This window comes from Mesoplodon densirostris, chromosome 14, assembly GCF_025265405.1.
Source record: "Mesoplodon densirostris isolate mMesDen1 chromosome 14, mMesDen1 primary haplotype, whole genome shotgun sequence".
In the NCBI taxonomy this organism is placed as follows: domain Eukaryota; kingdom Metazoa; phylum Chordata; class Mammalia; order Artiodactyla; family Ziphiidae; genus Mesoplodon; species Mesoplodon densirostris.
Window position 1 is genome coordinate 59,245,639 of NC_082674.1, and position 17,705 is coordinate 59,263,343.

A 17,705-nucleotide genomic window follows, 5' to 3' on the forward strand; every position below is an offset into this window, starting at 1 on the left:
TATTCACTGAGGGATAGAAACCAAATTTTAGGTGATCTGTAATCTAGGTGATCTATAACTACACAGATGAAACAAAATAATGGATTTTAGCGTCTTGGCAAGATAATTTGCTTTGGTACAATTAACATACTGCAGAAAAAGCCGATTTTATACGTGAAACCAATTTACCATCTTTGAAATGTATAACATGCGGCTATATTTGAATTAAATACCAATATGCTACATATCTCATTTATAACTAATTTATATTGAAGGAAGTAAGGAAGGAAGAAAGCAGCCTCTCATCAGCAGGGAAAAAAACCCAGGGTTCTAACCAAGTATACAAGTGTAATAACATCAGCACTAGTCTTGAACTGTACATGACATTATAAGAAAAGATGTTTAAAATATCTTAGACAATTTTCAGCATACGGGCAAAAGTAAGATGGTTTTCCCCAAAAGTCTGATTTTTCATTATTCTGAACACTAGCTTTTGTTTTATTCCCCCCACCCCGAAAGGTTCTCTCACTTAAAAAAAGAAAAAGTAATGATCTTCTATCACTTTCAGCACTCAGATATTTGCAATCTTGTGAAGCACTGGATAAAAAGTACAGGCCCCAACATTACTTGTTTTTCATACAGCAGTTTGTCTTGGCCTCTCCCGTGACTGGGTGTGACCCTGGGGCAGTTCCTGAAACAGATCTCCTTATCTGTAAAATACAGACACCTCCCCCTAACCTTTTTGTATTAGTCACTCAAACATCATCTCTAAGCCTTTCTCCACCCTCCCTGCCACATTAGGAACTTCCTGGAACACTCTGCTTTCGCTTCTCCTGCAGCCCTGAAGGCAGGGAAGGTGTCTTCTTAATTTGTGTCCCCAGTTCCCGGTTCCTTCTCAACCTCTGTCAAATCTCTGCCTTTTGGCTTCACTGGGGAGGTGGGGAGAACAGGGGATCAATGGCAAAAAAGCAGGTCCTTCAACAAGAATCTAATTTTTTAAATTAGCCATTAGCAAAAAGCATGAGGGTAAAAGGGTACGTGTCTGCATGCGTGCGTACCTGTGTTGTATCATAACATGGAGTGGGGTGGGGATGGGGTAAACTGCCACATTCTTTTCTGACCAAACCTCGAAGTAACAGGCTGTTCACACAGATAATCTGGATGGTCACTGCTGTTTAGGAATATTTAAATCTTAGAACTGTGGGAGGGAGGAGCAGGGGTCAGAGTAACATCAGGCAGAAAAACAGGAGTGAGAGTCCAGGGCTGCTGCATAAGTCACGTTGGCAGCCTGTGCAAAAATGGTTTCTTTTACTCCCGGGACTCTTGCGGCTGTCGGTTACTCAGTACTGACCCCCAGATGCTATTATAACAATGGTTGTCACTTGCATTTGTAGAGTTCAATGTCAAACATTTGCATTCATTATTCACAAAAAAACCTGGGTTTGGTAATACTGATACAGTTGAGAGTGGACATCAGAAAACGTGAAAATGCGTGACTTGCCCAAAGTCACAGATGGGACATGGCAGAGCCTGCACTTGACTTCAACGTTTCCTCCACATGCTGCCTACAGGGTCTGCTTAGCTCCATAACCAGAGGAGAAAGTGTTTTCACACAGACATGGTCCCATGCACAATGGTCAAGTTATAAAAGATATATTAACACTGGAAGGAACTTTAGATCTTATCCAATTAGCCTTCTCATTTGCAGATGAAGAAACAGCTCCAGAGAGGTGAAGTAACTTGCCTAAGATCTTACAGCAAGTAAGCCATAGAGCTAGCTAGGACTAGGATCCAGAGCTTTATGTATAGAGATTAAACCTCCTGGTTTAACTAAGGCTTTGATTGCTTTAAAGTGTACAGACTCTTAGAAGATACATTTTAAGCTATTACTGGTCACTTTTGGTCACTGTAAATGAAGAATGTGAGGACAGACTGTAATGGGAGGGAAAGATTGTAATGGGAGGTACAGGAGGCTGACAGTCTCTAAATCACAGCCTGGAGGCCTCCCAGGTGCATCAAGGTCTGGCTTTGATATCCTTCCTTTTATGAATTCTGGCCTCTCTCTCACATTTTTGTAAAAACCCTCTGAGGCCATGTATCATGATGCCGGGGTGGGAAAGAGCAGAGAAGAGATGGTGAATTTAGGAAACTATGCAGGAAGTGTTCTTTACGATCCAAAACCTTGATCAAGTTCTACACGTATGACGAGACTTGTTGCTATCTAATGAACAAAGACTTTTTAAATTTTACTTGAATCATGGGAGATGGCTTCTCTGGATGCAAAAACAAAACATATCTTCTAGGACAGTTCATACCTGAAATGTACAGGGACACACTAATTCTCAATTATACAGAATGACAGACGAACAAAAACCAGAAATAATTCATAAATTGTATTTTGAAATGACTTAATCCTCCTGAGAAACATTTAATCTTTTATTGTGATGCTATACATTTTCATTTGGGGTCTGCAAAATCCTCCCAAATGAATAAGCAACATGAAAGAGTCAAAGGGCCTGAGTTTAAGTTAGTTAAGTTACCTAACTTTTCTAAGCATCAGTTTCTCACCTGTAAACAGAGGATGCAAACTGCTTTAAGGGGCTTTTAGGATTAAATGGGCATATTTATCAGAATTAATGTGTGTACATGTGTGTATAAATTGAAGTACTTAGCCCATAAAAGAGGATTAACATCTCCTTTAAGTAAGAGGACTAGATAGGTCAGCCGGCCACAGATGCTTGAGACTACAGTAGTGAAGGCAGGTGAAGTTCTAGATTTTACTCAAATGCCTTGGTATGAGAACAGAATAAGCAAAATTCCTTGAATAAAGTGAAGTGGGAGGTGGAGGCAGCATGGTCTAGCAGAGGAAGAAAAGGTACTGAGAGCCAGGGGACCTGGGTTCTGCGCTAAGTCTATGTCGCACTTTGGGCAAATCACTGTTTCTCTCTGGATCTAAGTTTTCTTACTGATAAAATGAAGATGAATGTAAAGGTGCTGTCCACCTCTAAAAGTTCAATCATCCAGTGTGACGGGAAAAACTGGAAGTACGAACTGGCCGCTTAGAAGATGGACTGCTTAGTGATGACACTGGAACTCTGAACTGGTACTAATGGCAGGGGAGAACAGCTGGAGGGCTCCTCAGTGACATGGGCAGGAGCTAAAATGAGTGGCCTCAAGGTGACAGGTTTTGGGAAATGCAGAGAGCTGTTCAACGTGCAAGCTCAGCCCAGACATGAGTGGCCAGGGGAACAGGGTGACGAGGTGGGGGAATATCGAAGCTTCCTCCTCATTCGAGAAAAGAACAAACCGCAAATGTTTTCTACTTTAGTGTAAAAATAATACATGTCTATTGTATAAAATCTGGGAAATACAGATAAGCTAAAGGATAAAAGTAGGAAGAGCTTCAAGATGGCGGAAGAGTAAGATGCGGAGATCACCTTCCTCCCCACAAATACATCAGAAATACATCTACACGTGGAACCACTCCTACAGAACACCTACTGAATGCTGGCAGAAGACCTCAGACCTCCCAAAAGGCAAGAAACTCCCCACGTACCTGGGTAGGGCAAAAGAAAAAAGAATTAACAGAGACAAAGGAATAGGGACAGACCTGCTCCTCTGGGAGGGAGCTGTGAAGGAGGAAAGGTTTCCACACACTAGGAAGGCCCTTCGCGGGCGGACACTGCGGGTGGCGGAGGGGAGAGCTTCGGTGCCGCGGAGGAGAGCGCAGCCATGGGGGTGCAGAAGGCAAAGCGGAGAGATTCCCGCACAGAGGATCGGTGCCAACCGGCACTCACCAGCCCGAGAGGCTTGTCTGCTCACCCGCCGGGGCAGTGGGTGGGCGGGAGCTGAGGCTCGGGCTTCAGAGCTTAGATCGCAGGGAGAGGACTGGGATTGGCTGTGTGAACACAGCCTGAAGGGGGCTAGTGCACCACGGCTAGCCGGGGGGGAGTCCGGGAAAAAGTCTGGAGCTGCCGAAGAGGCAAGAGACTTTTTCTTGCCTCTGTGTCTCCTGGTGCGCGAGGAGAGGGGATTAAGAGCGCTGCTTAAAGGAGCTCCAGAGACGGCCGCGAGCCGCAGCTAACAGCGCAAACCCCAGAGACGGGCATGGGACGCTAAAGGCTGCTGCTGCCGCCACCAAGAAGCCTGTGTGCGAGCACAGGTCACTCTCCACACCTCCCCTCCCGGGAGACTGTGCAGCCCGCCACTGCCAGGGTCCCAGGGTCCCAGGATCCAGGGACAACTTCTCCAGGAGAACACACGTTGCGCCTCAGGCTGGTGCAACGTCCCGCCAGCCTCTGCCTCCGCAGGCTCGCCCCACATCCGTACTCCTCCCTCTCCCCGGTCTGAGTGAGCCAGAGCCCCCAATCAGCTGCTTCCTTAACCCCGTCCTGTCTGAGCGAAGAACAGACGCCCTCCGGTGACCTACACGCAGAGGTGGGTCCAAATCCAAAGATGAACCCCAGGAGCTGTGCGAACAAAGAAGAGAAAGGGAAATCTCTCCCAGCAGCCTCAGGAGCAGTGGATTAAATCTCCACAGTCAACGTGATGTACCCTGCATCTGTGGAATACCTGAATAGACAACGAATCATCCCAAATTGAGGAGGTGGACTTTGGGAGCAAAGATATATACATTTTTTCCCCCTTTTCTCTTTTTGGGAGTGTCTATGTGTATGCTTCTGTGTGTGATTTTGTCTGTATAGCTTTGCTTTTACCATTTGTCCCAGGGTTCTGTCTGTCCATTTTTTGTTTTCACTGTTTAAAAATTTTTTCTTAATAATTATTTTTTATTTTAATAACTTAATTTGATTTTATTTTATCTCTTTCTTTCTTTCTTTCTATTTTTTTTACCCTTTTATTCTGAGCCGTGTGGATGAAAGGCTCTTGTTGCTCCAGCCAGGCATCAGGGCTGTGCCACTGAGGTGGGAGAGCCAAGTTCAGGACACTGGTCCACAAGATACCTCCCAGCTCCATGTATTTTTTTTTTTTTTTTTTTTTGCGGTACGCGGGCCTCTCACTGTTGTGGCCTCTCCCGTTGCGGAGCACAGGCTCCGGACGCGCAGGCTCAGCGGCCATGGCTCACGGGCCCAGGCGCTCCGCGGCATGTGGGATCTTCCCGGACCGGGGCACGAACCCGTGTCCCCTGCATCGGCAGGCGGGCTCTCAACCACTGCGCCACCAGGGAAGCCCCCAGCTCCATGTAATATCAAATGGCAAAAATCTCCCAGAGATCTCCATCTCAACGCCAAGACCCAGCTCCACTCACCAACCAGCAAGTTACAGTGCTGGACATCCTATGCCAAACAACTAGCAAGACAGGAACACAACCCCATCCATTAGCAGAGAGGCTACCTAAAATAATAATAAGGCCACAGACACCCCAAAACACACCACCAGACGTGGACCTGCCCACCAGAAAGACAAGATCCAGCCTCATCCACCAGAACACAGGCACTAGGCCCCTCCACCAGGAAGCCTACACAACCCACTGAACCAACTTTAGCCACTGGGGACAGACACCAAAAACAACAGGAACTACAAACCTGCAGCCTGTGAAAAGGAGACCCCAAACACAGTAAGTTAAGCAAAATGAGAAGACAGAAAAACACACAGCAGGTGAAGGAGTAAGGCAAAAACCCACCAGACCTAACAAATGAAGAGGAAATAGGCAGTCTACCTGAAAAAGAATTCAGAATAATGATAGTAAAGATGATCCAAAATCTTGGAAATAGAAGAGAGAAAATACAAGAAACATTTAACAAGGACCTAGAAGAACTAAAGAGCAAACCAACAGTGATGAACAACACAATAAATGAAATTAAAAATTCTCTAGAAGGGATCAATAGCAGAATAACTGAGGCAGAAGAACGGATAAGTGACCTGGAAGATAAAATAGTGGAAATAACTACTGCAGAGCAGAATAAAGAAAAAAGAATGAAAAGAATTGAGGACAGTCTCAGAGACCTCTGGGACAACATTAAACGCAACAACCTTCAAATTATAGGGGTTCCAGAAGAAGAAGAGAAAAAGAAAGGGACTGAGAAAATATTTGAAGAGATTATAGTTGAAAACTTCCCTAATATGGGAAAGGAAATAGCTAATCAAGTCCAGGAAGCACAGAGAGTCTCATACAGGATAAATCCAAGGAGGAACACACCAAGACACATATTAATCAAACTATCAAAAATTAAATACAAAGAACAAATATTAAAAGCAGCAAAGGAAAAACAACAAATAACACACAATGGAACCCCCATAAGGTTAACAGCTGATCTTTCAGCAGAAACTCTGCAAGCCAGAAGGGAGTGGCAGGACATATTTAAAGTGATGAAAGGGAAAAACCTACAACCAAGATGACTCTACCCAGCAAGGATCTCATTCAGATTTGATGGAGAAATTAAAACCTTTACAGACAAGCAAAAGCTAAGAGAATTCAGCACCACCAAAACAGCTTTACAACAAATGCTAAAGGAACTTCTCTAGGCAGGAAACACAAGAGAACGAAAAGACCTACAATAACAAACCCAAAACAATTAAGAAAATGGTAAAAGGAACATACATATTGATAATTACCTTAAATGTAAATGGATTAAATGCTCCAACCAAAAGACATACACTGGCTGAATGGATACAAAAATAAGACCCGTATATATGCTGTTTACAAGAGACCCACGTCAGACCTAGGGACACATACAGACTGAAAGTGAGGGGATGGTAAAAGATATTCCATGCAAATGGAAATCAAAGGAAAGCTGGAGTAGCAATTCTCATATCAGACAAAATAGACTTTAAAGTAAAGACTATTACAAGAGACAAAGAAGGACACTACATAATGATCAAGGGATCAATCCAAGAAGATATAACAATTGTAAATGTTTATGCACCCAGCATAGGAGCACCTGAATACATAAGGCAAATACTAACAGCCATAAAAGGGGAAATCCACAGTAACACAATCATAGTAGGGGACTTTAACACCCCACTTTCACCAATGGACAGATCATCCAAAATGAAAATAAATAAGGAAACACAAGCTTTAAATGATACATTAAACAAGATGGACTTAATTGATATTTACAGGACATTCCATCCAAAAAGAACAGAATACACATTCTTTTCAAGCGCTCATGGAAAATTCTCCAGGATAGATCATACCTTGGGTCACAAACCAAGCCTTGGTAAATTTAAGAAAACTGAAATCGTATCAAGTATCTTTTCCGACCACAATGCTATGAAACTAAATATCAATTACAGGAAAAAATCTGTAAAAAATACAAACACATGGAGGTTAAACAATACACTATTTAATAACCAAGAGATCACTTAAGAAATCAAAGAGGAAATCAAAAAATACCTAGAAACAAATGACAATGAAAACACAATGACCCAAAACCTACTGGATGCAGCAAAAGCAGTACTAAGAGGGAAGTTTATAGCAATACAATCCTACCTTAAGAAACAAGAAACATCTCAAATAAACAACCTAACCTTACACCTAAAGCAATTAGAGAAAGAAGAAGAAAAAAAACCCAAAGTTAGCAGAAGGAAAGAAATCATAAAGATCAGATCAGAAATAAATGAAAAAGAAATGAAGGAAATGATAGCAAAGATCAATAAAACTAAAAGGTGGTTCTTTGAGAAAATAAACGATAAACCATTAGCCAGACTCATCAAGAAAAAATGGGAGAAGACTCAAATCAATAGAATTAGTAATGAAAAAGGAGAAGTAACAACTGACACTGCAGAAATACAAAGGATCATGAGAGATTACTACAAGCAACTCTATGACAATAAAATGGATAACCTGGAAGAAATGGACAAATTCTTAGGAAAGCACAACCTTCTGAGACCAAACCAGGAAGAAACAGAAGATATGAACAGACCAATCATAGGCACTGAAATTGAAACTGTGATTAAAAATCTTTCAACAAACAAAAGCCCAGGACCACATGGCTTCACAGGCGAATTCTATCGAACATTAGGGAGGAGCTAACACCTATCCTTCTCAAACTATTCCAAAATATAGCAGAGGGAGAACACTCCCAAACTCATTCTACGAGGCCACCATCACCCTGATACCAAAACCAGACAAAGTTGTCACAAAGAAAGAAAACTACAGGCCAATATCACTGATGAACATAGATGCAAAAATACTCAACAAAATACTAGCAAACAGAATCCAACAGCACATTAAAAGGATCATACACCATGATCAGGTGGGGTTTATCCCAGCAATGCAAGGACACTTCAATATATGCAAATCACTCAATGTGATACACCATATTAACAAATTGAAGGAGAAAAACCATATGATCATCTCAGTAGATGCAGAGAAAGCTTTCGACAAAATTCAACACCCATTTATGATAAAAACCCTCCAGAACGTAGGCATAGAGGGAAACTTCCTCAACATAATAAAGACCATATATGACAAACCCACAGCCAACACTGTCCTCAATGGTGAAAAACTGAAACCATTTCCATTAAGATCAGGAACAAGACAAGGTTGCCCACTCTCACCACTATTAGTCAACATAGTTTTGGAAGTTTTAGCCACAGCAATCAGAGAAGAAAAGGAAATAAAAGGAATCCAAATCGGAAAAGAAGAAGTAAAGCTGTCACTGTTTGCAGATGACAGGATACTATACATAGAGAATCCTAAAGATGCTACCAGAAAACTACTAGAGCTAATCAATGAATTTGGTAAAGTAGCAGGATACAAAATTAATGCACAGAAATCTCTAGCATTCCTATACGCTATTGATGAAAAATCTGAAAGTGAAATTAAGAAAACCCTCCCATTTACCACTGCAACAAAAAGAATAAAATATCTAGGAATATACCTACCTAAGGAGACAAAAGACTATATGCAGAAAATTATAAGACACTGATGAAAGAAATTAAAGATGATACAAATAGATGGAGAGATATACCATGTTCTTGGATTGGAAGAATCAACATTGTGAAAATGACTCTACTACCCAAAGCAATCTACTGATTCAATGAAATCCCTATCAAACTACCACTGGCATTTTTCACAGAACTAGAACAAAAAATTTCACAATTTGTATGGAAACACAAAAGACCCCGAATAGCCAAAGCAATCTTGAGAATGAAAAACGGAGCTGGAGGAATTAGGCTCCCTGACTTCAGACTATACTACAAAGCTACAGTAATCAAGACAGTATGGTACGGGCACACATATAGAAATATAGATCAATGTAACAGGATAGAAAGCCCAGAGATAAACCCACACACATATGGTCACCTTATCTTTGACAAAGGAGGCAAGAATATACAGTGGAGAAAAGACAGCCTCTTCAATAAGTGGTGCTGGGAAAAGTGGACAGGTACATGTAAAAGTATGAAATCAGAACACTCCCTAACACCATACAGAAAAATAAACTCAAAATGGATTAAAGACCTAAATGTAAGGCCAGACACTATCAAACTCTTAGAGGAAAACATAGGCAGAACACTCTATGACATAAATCAGTGCAAGACCCTTTTTAACCCACCTCCTAGAGAAATGGAAATAAAAACAAAAATAAACAAATGGGACCTAATGAAACTTCAAAGCTTTTTCTCAGCAAAGGAAACCATAAAGAAGATGAAAAGACAACCTTCAGAATGGGAGAAAATATTTGCAAATGAAGCAACTGACAAAGGATTCATCTCCAAAATTTACAAGCAGCTCATTCAGCTCAATAACAAAAAAACAAACAACCCAATACAAAAATGGGCAGAAGACCTAAACAGACATTTCTCCAGAGAAGACATACAGATTGTCAACAAACACATGAAAGAATGCTCAACATCATTAATCATTAGAGAAATGCAAATCAAAATGAGGTATCATCTCACACCGGTCAGAATGGCCATCATCAAAAAATCTACAAACAATAAATGCTGGAGAAGGTGTGGAGAAAAGGGAACCCTCTTGCACTGTTGGTGGGAATGTAAACTGATACAGCCACTATGGAGAACAGTATGGAGGTTCCTTAAAAAACTAAAAATAGAACTACCATACGACCCAGCAATCCCACTTCTGGGCATATACCCTGAGAAAACCATAATTCAAAAAGAGACATGTACCAAAATTTTCACTGCAGCTCTATTTACAATAGCCAGGACATGGAAGCAACCTAAGTGTCCATCAACAGGTGAATGGATAAAGAAGATGTGGGCACATATATACAATGGAATATTACTCAGCTATAAAAAGGAATGAAATTGAGTTATCTGTAGTGAGGTGGATGGACCTAGAGATTGTCATACAGAGTGAAGTAAGTCAGAAAGAGAAAAACAAATACCGTATGCTAATACATATATATGGAATCTAAAAAAAAGAAAAAAAATGGTCAGAAGAACCTAGGGGCAAGACGGGAATAAAGATGCAGACCTACTAGAGAATGGACTTGAGGATACGGGGAGGGGGAAGGGTAAGCTGTGACAAAGTGAGAGAGTGGCATGGACACATATACACTACCAAACATAAAATAGATAGCTAGTGGGAAGCAGCCGCATAGCACAGGGAGATCAGCTCGGTGCTTTGTGACCACCTACAGGGGTGGGATAGGGAGTGTGAGAGGGAGGGAGATGCAAGATGGAAGAAATATGGGAACATATGTATATGTATAGCTGATTCACTTTGTTATAAAGCAGAAACTAACACACCACTGTAAAGCAATTATACTGCAATAAAGATGTTAAAAAATTATAGTCCAATAAAGATGTTAAAAAAAATTTTTTTTAAAGGATAAAAATAAAACTACCCATAATTTCCCTTGTAGAGATAGCCACTATTGAGTTTTTAATGAATGCTCTTCCAACCTTTTCCTATAAACTCTGAACGTTCAATAAATATTTAAGCATACTCATGTGCTCTTCAGACAATGTATTAGAAAAGAATTGCTAAGTCAATAAGTAAGTAAAATCTTAAATGCCACGCTGTCCTCCCTGAAAGGTGTACTAACTGCTACTCCCACTAGCAGGATCTGAGTGTGTCCATTTTCTGACACCTTCACCAAGCCTGAGGTGTTAGCTTTTTTTCATGTTTACCAATCTGACAGCAGAAGCTGCAGCACCTCACTGCTTTATAATTGGTACTTCTTGGATTCATCATGATGGTGAACTTTTAGAAAAATATTATTTACTGATAATTTATCTTTTGTCTTTTGTGAATTGTCTGCTCATATTTTTCTGTGGGTGTGATTTTCTTTTCACATTCCCAGTACTATAATCAGTTCTTTCTCAAGTCTCTAGGGTTCCCAAATAAAAATGAGTCAGGTTAAGAGCTTGGAAAAGCGCTGAAATCATGGTTAAAAGACTGAGAAGGTGGACCCCTGAAGAAAAATGGATGCAGAATTAGTTAGCCTGGACCATGGAAACCGAGAGTGCTTTTAAAGGAGAGGATTGTTAGTACTTTGAAATGAAGGGGGGAATGAAAGGGTCTTCTCTTCTGAGCACCTCCCTTCTCCTTAAACATAAGTCAAATGGCGTGAGGGGTTAGGGGAGGTGAGGAGGGGGCAGCTGCTAGAGTTGGAAACAGGGATTAATCCATTTCAGATTCTCATACCGCTCCTCTCAAGACTCAGTAACTGAAAATATAAATCACAAAAATGGGTACAAATCCTTCATAAACCAGTCTAAGGTCAGACAGTCAGAACCACTTCCTGGCAGGAGACCAGGATATACTGCAAGTTGTGAGCTTTTTCTCTTTTAAAATAACAAAGATGAGGGTAGATATCTATTTATACAGGCTAGTAGGACTAAGGGCTTGCCCAAGGCCCATTGCAACCCTAGTTAGGACTACGGCTATGAGAACTAAAGCAGACTGAACTTACAGACATGGAAGAGCCAGATGCAAGCCCCATCGAAAAAGATGATTTGGCTGCTACAGCTTTGTGGTTTTGGAAATTTACGTCTTGTCTGACTTGGGGTGTAAGCCCTGATGTCTTGTAACGAGAGATGCTGTTTTTAGAATTTTGTCGCTCTAGCTCCTATCACTGAGAAACCAGACACTAAACCATCTGTGACATCTGCAAGCTGGAATCAAAAGTCAACCACCATGACCCATTCCGAGTCCATTTTAGAGAACAGAATCTGTGGGAAGAAAAACTTTCCAGAGTAAAGACACAACTCTGATCAACCTTGGACTTTTAAAATATCACAAGACAGCAATTGGAAGTGAGGGAGATGCCAAGCAAATAGCTCTGAGAGGAATGCCTATCTTGACAACAAAGCACTGAGAAAACACAGCTTCTCTTGCTTACTTTTCAAGAGAAGACGGAGTGCCATAAGCCAAGAAGTACTTTTTTTAAAACAGTTGTTAATTCTAGGAGGTGGCACTTACGGGGCAACTAATGCATTCTTGCTCAGTCTTGTGGAACACTGATGTTGAAAGGTCAGTATTAAGGGGTTGCTATCAACATCTTCTCCTCAAACTCTGAGCACTGCTGGCGGGAATGTAAAAACGTGTAGTCACTGTGGAAAACAGTAGGGCAGTTCCTCAAAAATTTAAAAATAGAGTTACCACCGGTTCTAGTAATTCTATTTCTGGGTATGTACCTCAAAGAGTCTTGAGTTTTGAAGAGATATTTGCACACTCACGTTCAAAGAGGCATTATTCACAGTAGCCAAAAGATAGAAGCAACCCATGTGTCAACTGACAGATGGATTTTACACAACAGAATATTATTCAGCTTTAAAAATAAATTCTGACATATGCTACAACATGTATGAACCATGAGGACATTATGTTAAGTGAAAAGAGCCAGTCACAAAAGAACAAATATTGTGTAATTCCACTTATATGAGGTACCTACAGTAGTCAAATTCATAGGGACAGAAAGTAGAACGGTGGTTGCCAGGGGTTGGGGGGAGAGAGGAACGGAGAGGTATTACTTAACAGGCAGAGTTTCGATCTTGCAAAATGAAAAGAAGTTCTGTGGATGGATGGTGGTGATGGCTGTAAACAATATAAATGTACTTGATGCCACTGAACTGTCCACTTTAAAATGGGAAATTTTGTGTTACACATACTTTATCACAATTTTTAAAAATGATTAAATCTTTCCACCAGTGTTCAGAGAACATTCCTCAATCTTCTCTACCATTTTTTTAAACCTTTGATACCACCTATAGCTCATCTGTTCCCTCATACAAATAAAAGGCAAAATAAATGAACACACAGCATATGAGCATCAGTGAAATACTTGGAGGCTCACTAGAGCTAGGCTTCATGTGGCAGTTTATGAGCACACAAATGCTCGGCTGTGATTTTTTTATGCCAGATTTTCTAAGAAATTTTGTTTTACAATGCTTTGGAAAATAAAAATACTCCTTAAAAAAGAAAGAAAAACACCTCCAACTATCCAGTGTCCCTTCACTTAGAGTTTAACAATTGCTAATATCAAGGAGTTCTACTTTGATGGCTCTTAGTTGTGCAAAGGTCATAGGTCCTAAGAGCAAGTTTCATTTCTGTAAGACAAAAATACCATTGCTAAGACTTTTTGATAACTAGGACTGCGCCCCTGGGAATAAGGGCCTGGAACCAAAGCTGTTATAGCACTTCCTATCTTTATACTAATTCAGAGTTCCCAAAGCAATTTCAAATACATGATTTCATCTGAGCCACACGAGCCAGTCCGCAGGTAGGTTCTACTATGGTCAATGCTGAGGAGGAGAACACAGGGTTTGAGTGATTTGACCAAAATCACTTAGCTACTAAGTGGCTAGAACCAGGCTCTTACAAGTTCAAATCCATTCTTGTATCTCCCTAACCCTTAAATTTAGCTCTCTAGTCAAAGGCTTTATTGAGCTGGGATCTGTCCCCAAACGACCCCTCGCTGTGTGGGTGCTGTGAGCCACCAAGAGGAAGGAGCCCAGTCACAGCAGCACTAAGGCCTCACTTCCTTACTCACGAAGAGAGAGATTACTGGACATACCCACCGGTCAGTATTATTTCTGGCTCAAAGGAAATCATATGTGAAAACATTTAAAAAGCATAAAATAAAATGCTAAGTCACAAAAGGCATAGTTGTCAGGAGACTAAGGTTCCATGATTCTCACCATCAGGAAGGCTGAGTGTGGGAGGGAAGCATGTATGCAAACCCAATCAACCAACCAACCAACCAACCGACACACCTGACCGGTGTCCACCACCGGTGGAGGGAGTGACAAACTGCTTGCTTTGATGGGCAGGAGACAAACCTGCAGTCTGCCAAGGTACCAGAGACCGTAAACTCTCGGCCCTTTCCTCACTCGGGCATTCCAAGGTGCTGAGGAAGGATACAGGGATAAAGGAGCTATATTAACTGAATGTGCTACAGGCTGGGCATATAATAGTAAATAAAGTAATCAAAGACACAGTGGTCACATGCCATACGTAGCCCAAATTCTGGAGAGCATGATGAAAGGAGGAGCTGAACGATCTGCTGAGCTTAGCGACTACTTTCATCCCAGGGTTTGGCAGCTTCCTGACATGTGGGCTGTGCCTCTGTTTATGCCCCCTCAAGAGTGGGAAGGAGGCCTGGCTAGGGGTTGGCGGACTCAGAGACGGAAGGCTATGGAGATAGTAGTCTGGTGTTTGGTAGCTGGGGACGGAAATGGAGGGTAATGGGGCTGCCAAAAGCCTTTCGGCCTCAGGTTTCATTTACTTTATTCATCTAATCTGCAAATACTCATTGAGTGCCAGCTACACCCGGCAGTGTTCTCAGCATTAACGGTACACTGGTAAATAAGACAGACATGTTCCCTCCCTCAGGACACTGACATTCTGGTGGAGAAAAAGGAATGAACAAGTAGAAACAGACCATGTCATGATAAATGCTATGAAGAAAAAAGCCAGGGGGTGTGAGTGACAGTGCCTGTGGGACCACGTCGGGCCTCTCCGAGAAGAGAACAATTAAGCAGAGACCCAAATGTCGAATGACAAGAAGGAAAGGCTTTCCAGGCAGAGTACCAGAAAGTGCAAAGGCCCTGATGTGGGAATAAGCTTAGCTTAGCTGATTGGAGGAAAGACTGAAGGGAAGAATGCTATGAGCTCAGGTTAGAAGGGTAGCCAAGGGCCAGACTAGTTAGGGTCTTGTAGGTATGGTAAGAAGCCTGGATTTTTTGCTCAGTGATTTGAGAATTCACTGGATTGCAAAGGAGTGACATGTCTTGATTTATGCTTTCATCCTCTGGCTTGTGCCAAGAGGTCACCCTTCCAGTTCTGCAGTCCATGGGCTATCTGGGTAAGAGCAAGGCATGGACCCAAAGGGGTACCAAAGGGAGAATGCCTCAATAATCCCTTTTTCCTTGTCTGATTTTATGACTGCCACAAAAGGGAGGAAAAAGAAGCCAGTGGGCCCCAGCTCGAGTTTACAGTCCATCCTTTCTAGCCTTCTGCTTGAAACTGGCCTGTCTTGGCCCTGCCGGGCATACCTGATGAATGCAACAGAGAAAAGGACCTCTATTTGATTCTTTCTTCTCTTTTCTTTAACTACCCTATCCTGAATCATTCCCTAGTGACTTTAGATATTTCTGACCTACCTCCAGGTCCAGCAAGCTATAAAGTTACACAATACTACCCGATCAGGGCAAATTTCTTCTTCCTCTTAGAAGGGTCAACAAACTACTTAAAGAAATAAAAACCATCTTGGTAACCTAGCTGTGGTCTGTCTTAGTAAGTAGAGGATATGCACATCACAATCACTTCCAATCTTGAGGCAATCAATCAAATAAATCCCTTTGACATTTTGGGAGAGAAGAAAAACCAAGCAGATTCTTTTCGTTTAAGACTACTAGTTTAAGAAATCGACAGGGGTAAGAATGGGAGAAAAGAAAAAACTATCAGCAGCAAAATGACTGTCAGCTGTTTCTAAGGAGCTGGATCTATTTGCTTTTTCAAAGAGACTGAAAAAGAAGAGAAAGGGCGGCTTCTGTTCCTCACATCCTGCTCCCCGTCCCCCAAAAGGATGGGGAGGGGAGCGCGAAATCTTTGGCATTCACGAGCTCCAAGTGGAAAGCATCCAATGATATTGTTGCAAAAGCTATATCAATCAGACCACACTAACCGTTTCTTACTTTTTTAGACTGCTTACTTAAAAATCGGTACAGAGCAGACAGTAGGGGAGATTAGAACTACTTATTTCGATGATGAAGAGTGAAGCCCAGATAGTGGAAGGTAGTGGAACCTATGTCTCCTGACTCACATTCCCTATCAAATTTTATTATGTATTTTTATCTTTTAAAAATAAAAGCACATTATAGCAAAATAGGAACAGGAAGTCACTCATAATCCAATCATTATACTACACCATTAGCATTTTGTTCCTTCTGTCATCGGCTTATAGGTTTCCCCCCACATTGTTATAATCACACTGAACTAATGCTCTTTGCGATACACAGGCCCTTTATATTACCATTAACACAGGGATATGAAACTTAAGACTGATATGATGTGGAATACAACTTGGTATAATCTGAGCTGAATTTATTATCTTTGCTAAGGACTAGTGACGCCACAAGAGAATTTTGCCCCTCTTATTGAGACAGTAAAAATATACAACAGCACCTATTAATAGGTCTTGGAATTCAGGTCCTCTTCATGGAGTGTTTAAAACAGAACTCTCAAGAAGCCCTGGGAGGCAACTTAACTTCAGATCAGTTTTATTTACCTACCTGGTGCATCAGGTACTTGAAGAGGAATGAAAGGATCAGATACACTTAGAAGAGGAAGGCTAGAATCCACAGTCTGCCCACCCTTCCTTTTTTCAGCTGGAATTGGTTGGAGGGGAAGGAAGGGTCAAGAAGAGAGAGAAAAAAAGAGAAAAGCAGAAAACATCAAGTAAATCCAGATGTATTTACCATCTATTAACCCAACTCAAATTACAGAGTAAGTCTAAATTTAGAGGCAGAACAAAGAAGAATGAGTGGATATAATTCAATGTAATAGCAAAGTATGTCTGAGATGTACAATCTGGTCCTTGCAACGTAGTCTGAGATGCAATTAATGGTAAAAGTAGGATAGTTGTACATCTGAAATTCCACGTCTTCCTTGGATACTGCAGTCTACAGTAATCTCTTTCAGAATTCCTATGGCAATTACTACTATCGTTATCACACATTTTGGTAGGTAAACAAACTCTGTCTATTTTGTAACTTAGAATATGTGTATAGGTACTTCCTATGTGCCCATTTCCCTCTTGAGGTCCTTTAGGGACTGAGTCCTATTCTATCACCAAAATGTCTAATGTAGTGCTAGGTAGACAGAAAGAGACAGAAACAGATTTCTTGCCTATTGGAAGGTTAGATAAACCCTAACTTCTGGACTACATCTACCATACTACTGGCATTCATCCTATATTTGGCAAACTTATAGATTTACAGAAATCTATACACCCTATGGAATATCAGAGCCTGAAGGGATCTCAGCATTTTCTACCATAATTTTCTTATTTTCCAGAAAAGAAAATGAAGCCCAGAAGTTAAGAGACTAGACAGAGGTCCACCAGCAGACCCAGGATCAAAACACAGGTCTCCTGGCTCCTACTTTACCATTCTTTACCTTGCATTTTAATAATGAGTTAGTTCCTGAATTAAAATCTAATTTAGCCTTTTATAAAGTGGATTAAAAAAACTTGTAATTTTCAAGTAATTGTAGAATCATAGGAAGTTGCAGTACATAGAACCCTGTGAACCCTTCAACCAGCTTCCCCCAGTGGTAAGTTCTTATACAA

The 17,705-nt window shown here is 41.3% G+C and overlaps 1 protein-coding gene across 13 annotated transcripts in view; it reads right to left on the reverse strand.

Annotated features, from left to right (window-relative positions):
* AAK1 (AP2 associated kinase 1) overlaps nt 1-17,705 on the reverse strand; it is a 179,450-nt gene that overhangs the window by 24,077 nt on the left and 137,668 nt on the right. For 9 of the 13 annotated variants that reach the window (XM_060117890.1, XM_060117892.1, XM_060117897.1 and 6 more), the window contains one exon: nt 16,648-16,743. The exons of the other annotated variants lie outside the window; for them this stretch is intronic. In XM_060117890.1, the coding sequence (XP_059973873.1) occupies nt 16,648-16,743 (96 nt within the window). The remainder of the gene's footprint in view (nt 1-16,647; nt 16,744-17,705) is intronic. 13 annotated transcript variants of the gene reach the window in all.